Source organism: Microcaecilia unicolor, chromosome 11, assembly GCF_901765095.1.
Source record: "Microcaecilia unicolor chromosome 11, aMicUni1.1, whole genome shotgun sequence".
Classification (NCBI taxonomy): Eukaryota; Metazoa; Chordata; class Amphibia; order Gymnophiona; family Siphonopidae; genus Microcaecilia; species Microcaecilia unicolor.
Genome location: NC_044041.1, coordinates 32758588 through 32766457, shown reverse-complemented (window position 1 = coordinate 32766457; position 7870 = coordinate 32758588). Strand labels below are relative to the sequence as shown.

At 49.7% G+C, this 7870-nt stretch overlaps 1 protein-coding gene across 2 annotated transcripts in view; it reads left to right on the top strand.

Annotated features, from left to right (window-relative positions):
• Positions 1-6342: 6342 nt before the first annotated feature.
• The window catches only part of LOC115479552 (aldehyde dehydrogenase, mitochondrial-like), a 68972-nt gene continuing 67444 nt past the window's right edge, over positions 6343-7870 (top strand). For both annotated transcript variants that reach the window (XM_030217520.1, XM_030217521.1), the window contains exon 1: positions 6343-6563. In XM_030217520.1, coding sequence (XP_030073380.1) covers positions 6438-6563 — 126 coding nt within the window. In that variant the 5' untranslated portion in view covers positions 6343-6437. The remainder of the gene's footprint in view (positions 6564-7870) is intronic.

The window sequence follows — 7870 nt, the reverse complement described above, 5'->3', positions numbered from 1 at the left end:
GAGGTCTGCTGGAAGAGAAGCACCACCAGCAACAGCCTGCTAGGAAAGATTTGGAAAAGGTAGTTTGAAATTCCTGCAGCACCTGTTTGCTAAGTATTTCTACAGCCAAATGTTCGATTGAACGATCTTAAATGTGTTTGTGAAGCCTTACACTTTTCTCAGGTTAAGGCATCTAACAGAGTGGTGTAATAAAGTTTACAAACCAAAGGTATATGTAATTCCCTGTTCGGCTGGGATTACTTGGAGAGTAAATCCCTGCAGAGAGTCACTGGGGGGAGTGACTGGGAGGTCCCTGGTTGGGAGGAAGCCCAGCCAAGGGGGAGTAGTTTTGAAATAAAATGCAGAGAAATAGTGCCCTGAGACTGGGGGGGGGGGGGGGGGGGGGGAGATTGGAAAGAGATAAAAAGGAAAGAGGAATGTTTGCCCTTGGGGGGGGTCTTTGGTTGCCTGATCCCTTGTCACTGACCTGGAAGGGGAATCCCAAGTAGGAGAAGTAAAATCACTGTCTGTAGAGGAGAGTTGTGACTCAGCAAAGCAAGAACTGTAAAGCAGTGGCGTAGCCACAGGTGGGCCTGGGTGGGCCAGGGCCCACCCACTTTGGACTCAGGCCCACCCAAAATTGTGACACTCTTGCTATGGCTGGTGGGTATTCCCAAACCTTGCCAGCTGAAGATTTTCTGTCCTTGGGCAGCCAGCGCTCTTCCAAATGTCAGCCAGCATCACTTGCCTTGAGCTGACGCTAAGACCCTTCTGCACATGCTCAGTTTTCACATATGCAAAAGCACTGAGCATGCATGGCCTGTTGGCAGCAGCATCAGTTTGAGGCAAGTGCTGCCGGCTGCCATTTGGAAGAGTGCTGGCTCCTCGAGAAGGAGGAGGAAATCTTCAGCTGGCAGAGTTTAGGGACCCCACCGGTTCAAGTATTTAATATTTGGGGTTTGTGGGCAGGGATGGGTGGAGAGAAGAGCAAACTGGAGAGGCTGGGGGTGGGGGGAAATTCCTTGCTCACCCACCTTGGGCTCAGGCCCACCCAAAATTGGCTATCTGGCTACACCCCTGCTGTAAAGGAGGAGAGCTACCGGTGGGCAGAGGGGAGAACACGCCTGGGAGCATGGGATCAGAGCCAGGGAGTGCCTATCCCAAGATCAGGGTGAGCCAATGCAAAGGCCACCTAGGAGCGAGGTCAGACTACATCAGGTCTGGACCTGAGAGTATGAGAGGAGCACAGCCTTTGGGACACTAGTCTCTGGGATGTTGAAATGGATTGAGGTTCCTGCTATTGCAGAATTGAAGAATAAACTGTTTGAGTGTGCATGAGTTGCAGTGGAGTACCAAGGGGTGGGGGGCGGTGGGGGCGGTCTGTCCCGGGTGCACGCCGCTGGGGGGTGCCGCGGAGCACGCCTGTCGGCTGCAAGTTCGAATCGCTACGCTAAATTCTCTCATTCGCTGCAGCTCCCTCCCTCTGCCCTGGAACAACTTCCTGTTCCAGGGCAGAGGGAGGGAGCTGCAGCAAACGAGAGAATTTAGCGTAGCGATTCAAACTCGAGCCGACAGGCGTGCGCTGCAGCACCCCCCTAGCGGCATGCACCCGGGGGGGGGGCACACCGGCGATCCGCCCCGGGTGTCGTCGAGTCTAGGAACGCCACTGATGAGTTGCGTATACTTATTGAACTTGAGAGTATATACAAAGTTTCTCCAGCCTGCCTGAACTAACAACCAGCCTTGTTTTCCACCGTTTGCTCTGGATTGGTATTTTTGGCTTGCTGGGGGAGAAGAGGGTAATCCCACCCTCTAATGCTTCTTTCCTCAGGTTTGATTCAAGAAGGATGCCAGTTATAGATCTGAAGGCATCGCTTTGGAACAGTTTGAAATAGGTATTGAAATAACTATGTACCTAATGTTGTATTTTGGAAAGTGAATGTATAAGCAAAAGGGTAGATTAAATCAGGGCCGTGCCTAGGGTCTCTGGCGCCCCCCCACCCCGTGAAAATGATCACCCCCCCCCCATGAAAATGATCGCTCACCACTTGCCACACTGAAAGGAATTGTCAGCAATATTCTTAGAAACAAATTGCTATACATTGCAAAATAAGATAGCAGATGTAAATTCTCAAAGTGGACATATTCCAAACACTAAAATGAAAATAAAATGATTTTTTTTCTACCTTTGTTGTCTGGTGACTTTCTTTTTCTGATCATGCTGGCCCAGTATCTGATTCTGCTGCTATCTGTCCTCTTAACTCCGTTTCCAGGGCTTCCTTTCCATTTATTTCTTTACTTTTCTCCTTTCTTCTTCATTTCTTGCTCTATATCCATTTCCAGCAATTTCTCCTCTCTCCCTGGGTCCTGCCCTCCCATCCATGTCCATTCTTGTCCCTGCCCTTTCTTCCTCCATCCATAGCCAGCAATCCTCCTCTCTCCCCTCCCCTCCATTTCCAGCAATTTGTCCTCTCCCTGGGCCCCCATGTCCATCCTTGTCCCTCTCTGCCCTTCCCTCCTCCATCCATAGCCAGCAATCCTCTCTCCCCTCCCCTTCCAGCAATTTGTCCTCTCCCTGGGCCCTGCCCTCCCATCCATGCCTCTCTGCCCTCCCATCCATTCAGGGTCTGCCCTCCCTCTCACTCCCCATTCCATCCAGGATCTATCCCCCCTCTCTCACTGCCCCCTCTTTTCGGCTCCCAGTTCCCACCTGCGGCTGCCCCTAGTTCCAGATCCATTGATTCTCCCATCCACCCCTGCCCCAGGCTTGACCCCATTCTCCCTCCTGCTCACTTTTCAGACCCCAGTTCCAGCTCCATGCCCCTTCTCCCATCTGTCTCCCACCCAGTCCCTTCTGCTATCCAAGTGCCCCCCACCCTCACCCCATCTGTCTCCCACCCAGTCCCTTCTGCCCATCCGAGTCCCCCTCACCCCATCTGTCTCCCACCCAGTCCCTTCTGCCCATCCGAGTCCCCCTCACCTCATCTGGCTCCCACCCAGTCCCTTCTGCTATCCAAGTGCCCCCCACCCTCACCCCATCTGTCTCCCACCCAGTCCCTTCTGCTATCCGAGTCCCCCCCACCCCATCTGTCCCCCACCCTCACCCTGCCTCGTCTTCTCCCTGCCCACCCGTCTTTAAAAAGAAATTGCCAATGCCGACGCGATAGCGAGTGCAGCACCTCGTGTGCAAGTAAAAGAAGCGAATCCGATCATCTCATTGGGCCTTCCTTCACTGTCCCGCCCTAGAGGAAATAGGAAGTTGCGTCAGAGGAGGGCGGGACAGTGAGGGAAGGCCCAATGAGATGATCGGATCCGCTTCTTTTACTTGCACACGATGTGCTGCGCTCGCTCGGCAAATAAATTTAAAGGGCTGGTGCGGGAGGGGGGGGGGGGTGCCAGGATCATGAAGAGCAGCGGGAGCGGCGGGAGTGGCGGGAGCGGCGGCACCCACCTCTCTGGTGCCAAAAGATTTAAAGTCCTCGGCGGGGCGAGGGTAAGCACCGCGGCGGCGCCCTCCAGAGGTGGGCGCCCCTCTGCGGCACTTACCTCATCGGCACGGCCCTGGATTAAATGAAAAAGAGATGTAGAGGTTTATTATATTAAGGGGGTGTGAGCCATGTGAGAATGTGAATTGCGAGGTTAGAGGCAATAGGCATGTGTAATAAAGAAACAAATCAAAGTATATATGGTGTAAGGAGTATTTTGTGCAATTTAGTCTGGAGTGAGTACTCTGGTAACAAATTGAAAACCTCAGGTAGAAAAGAAAGCCAGTACTCAAATGCCAGGCCACCCTTCAGGGGTGGGGTGATCACTGAGGGACCCATCCCACAGTAGCCAGGCCCCCTGCAACCAGTCACAGAACCTATGACAAAACAGAATTGGTGTGTAGAGAATGGACTCTTTCATTAAAACTTGGGGCCATGGGCAGTGGCGTTCCTAGGGGGGCTGACACCCGGGGCGGATCACCGATGCGCCCCCGCCCCCCCGGGTGCAGCGCCCCCCCGGAACAGCGCGACGCCCTCCCCTGGCGAAAGAACTCCCGATCCCCCGACGAAAGAACCCCCCCGGGTGCACGCCGCTGGGGGGGGGGGTGCTGCGCGCCTGCCGGCTCTTCGTTTTCATGCTCCCTCTGCCCTGGAGCAGGAAATAACCTGTTCCGGGGCAAAGGGAGCATGAAAACGAAGAGACGACAGGCGCGCGGCACCCCCTCCCAGCGGCGTGCACCCGGGGCGGACCGCCCCCACCCCCCCCTTGGTACGCCACTGGCCATGGGTCAATTTTAGCAGACAATGAAAAAGGTGCCGGTACTCAGTACCCCTTCGAAAAAAAAAAGCCCTGGTTTTAAGGAATCTAAAAGATTCAGAGTTATAGAAGTAGATTATGTAGTTCAAATAAATTTTTTAACTCGCGGATTGCAGGTATGAACTTTAGAGTTTCTGGTTCTGATATCCTTGGATGGTCCAATTGATAAAGGTTGCTGTAGGCTTTTTCTTTATTGTCCCAGAGGACGGATAGATGTAAACAGGGGTGTGCTGGTAAATTTTTAACAACAGGCTCTTTCTCCGGACGTAGCCAGCTCTGCAGTTGGAAGGGCCAGGGGTGGCCGGCGGGGGGCAGCAACACTTGCCTCTCTCTCCTCCCTCCCTTCGTGCGCGCACGCTAGGCATACCTTTGCTGGCAGCCAATAAATGGACTGCCACCACTCCCAACGTCTTGCTCTGAGCAGCATGCTGGAACTTCTCTCACATGCTCCAGAAGTCCCAGCCTGCTGCCTAGAGCTGGAAACAAGGAGCGGGGAGCAGCAGTAGTCTATTTACTTGGCTGGCAGGGCTCAGCATCCCCACCAGCAAAGTAAAAGATAATTCAGCAGGGGGCCCAAGCCCACATTTTGGGAGACAGTTGTTAAAGTAGCCATGGAGGGCCCTACTTTAACAACCGGCTCCCAAAATTCTTAAAAACTTAACAACCGGCTCTTGCGAGCCTGTGAGAGCCTGCTGCAGCACAACACTGGATGTAAATAAGGATCCAGCTCCAATCTCAGAGCATGCGGAGAGTTATTTAGGGGAGATAAAATTTCCTTTTTCCAGCCAAAAATAAATGGAAGAAGTTCCGAGTAAAACTGAGGACTGGTGCCTCAACACAGACTGAGCAGAAGTCAGTAAAAGTTCGGGTTGTTAATAAGCAGAAACTAAGTAGAAAATGTAGTTGACTCTAAAGGTTCCTACTCCTCCTGTCACTTCATCTTGATGGTCTTGCATTTGCTTGTGCAACCTCCTCTGTGTTGCTTGAATTAGGGGGTGGGGTGGGAGAAGGGAGAAAGGGGGGTTATGTGGGCACTGTTATAGTTTTATATTAGCTACATACAGAAGGACCATGTCCACCAACTGGCTGTCAAACATCCCGGTATACCATGCCTCGAAAAAAAATGGCCAGAACAAACAGGAGCAGGAAAGAGAACATGAACTGAGAACCCAGAACAGCGTCTGCTGTAGACGCACCTCCACAGTGTTTCACTGCGACATATAGCTTTCATACACGTAGCTTTCATGTGTGTGTACATGTGCTGTGTATAGCTTTTTTTTCCTCGAAACGCTGTGTAGTTTAAAGTAGACAGAGGCAGCACAAGTTAATTTTGGAAGTCAGAGGGCTGTGATCGTTAGCTTTGAAGGAAAGGGGAACGCTCCATTTCACTTAAAAGCGCTGCTCTACCGAGAAGCCACCGTCATGCTAGGACAGTTTCTGAACTCCCGTAAACATTTTCTTGTAAAAGATAGGGGCTGTATTCTGTGCATCGCACATTTAAAGAGTAATCTACTACTTGTAATACATTTGCATATAATGAATGATTAAAAAAAAAAAAAAAGCATGCAGTCAGTGCCGCGTTGTGCATTTCTCGCTGAATGCCATGCTTCCTAAACGGAACCAGTCAAGACCGCGTGCGGAAAGTTTTACGCATAGCCCTTTAAACTGTAGCGGAAAGCAAAGACTGCCACTTGTAGACAGTACACACGGATCTTGAAACACCCTGTGCTTTATACGGTTAAAGGGAAAGAGATAGTGATAGCTGGTAGGCTGTTAGAGGAAGTGCTGCTGGTTTTTTTGGAGCAGGATAAAAACACATTTGAACAGACAAAGGTCATCATCTCCCCACCCAACTGCTCACACTCCTCCTCCCAGTCCCACTAAGGCTCAGCTGCTTTTGCTCAACCCCACAGTCTGTGCCGACCATGACGTGACCTGATTGGGTCCCTCCTCTTGCATCAGTGTGACTGGCGGCGAAGTGGGCGGGACTTCTGCTGCTGAGTGTTTGCGGAAATAGGAGGGGGGAGTGGGAGGCGCCGAGGCGGGTCAGGTGTAGTAGTGTTTGAGTTTAGTTGGGGCAGATGGAAGATTAGTTCGATATTGTTCTTAATCGCTCTTTTTTTTCTTTATAGTGGACGCTAGCTTTTGCCTTAAAGATGCACCGGACGGTTGTAGGTAATTTCTGCTGCAGGGTTTCTTGCTTTTCTTATCCGATCCACAGTAGATTCTCGGCTGCAGCTATTCCTGTCCCCAATCCTCAGCCGGACATTCATTATAATAAGGTAGGTGACCGTTCTTGTAAGCTAAAGGGAAGTACTGGTGCTCCGATATCTAAAAGATCGCTTTATGGAAAATATTCTGTCTTAGATATAATTATTATTAGCATTTGTATAGCGCTACCAGACGCACACAGCGCTGAACAACTGATACAAAGAGTCCCTGCCCAAAAGAGCTTACAATCTAAATAGATAGAAATATGTTTTAATAGTAGGTTAGAATTTAGTAAGTATGACCACTTTCTGAATGTGTATTATTTCACTGTTAAGAGTGAACAGAGTGTGAAGTGACCTAGGGACCTTTAGGAATGGGAAAAAATTGAGTTAATGGAATTTTGTTAGGAATTGGGATGGTACAATAGTCAATAGGATTAAATAGATTGGAAAGGAGGACAGTAGAGGATATAAGTACATAAGTAATGCCACACTGGGAAAAGACCAAGGGCCCATCGAGCCCAGCATCCTGTCCACGACAGCGGCCAATCCAGGCCAAGGCCACCTGGCGAGCTTCCCAAATGTACAAACATTCTATACATGTTATTCCTGGAATTGTGGATAACATTAATACAAATAACACAGCTACATGGAAGTTACACAGAAAGTCATAAATTGTTTATTTATTTGTAGCATTTGTATCCCACATTTTCCCACCAATTTGCAGACTCAATGTGGCTTACATTTGCCGTAATGGCTGATGCCATTTCCGGGTAACAGGATTACAAATGGTATTGCAATAATGTGCGAACATACATGGTAAGAAATATACCATGGAACATATCATAAATTGTTCCCAAGTAATGATACAAATGACCAGGGCTTTTGTTGAGGGGGTATTTATTTATTGTATTTGTACCCCACATTTTCCCACCTTTTTGCAAGCTCAATGTGGCTTACAGAGTATGGAAATGAGAACGTCGTTACATGATTTAAGAAAACAGTCGATCATAAGCTGAGGTGAAAGAGGAATTCAGATGGAAAGGTGTTAGGTAAGGTCGTGTGAGAGGTGTTTTAGGTGGGTAGTTTAAGGAATGATTTGTTTCATTGCGGGTGACTTTTGTAGGCTCTGTTGAAGAGATGTGTTTTCAAAGCTTTGCGAAAGCTTGTTAGATTGGTCATGGTTTTCAGGGCCATGGGTAGTGCATTCCAAGACTGTGTGCTTTTGTACGCAAAGGTAGCAGCATAAGCCTGTTTGTATTTCATTCCTTTACAGCTGGGGAAGTTCAGGTTCAGGAATTTGCGGGCCGATCTTTTGGCATTCCTGGGCGGTAAGTCCACTAGGTTTAGCATATAGAGTGGGGCATCTGCATGAATGA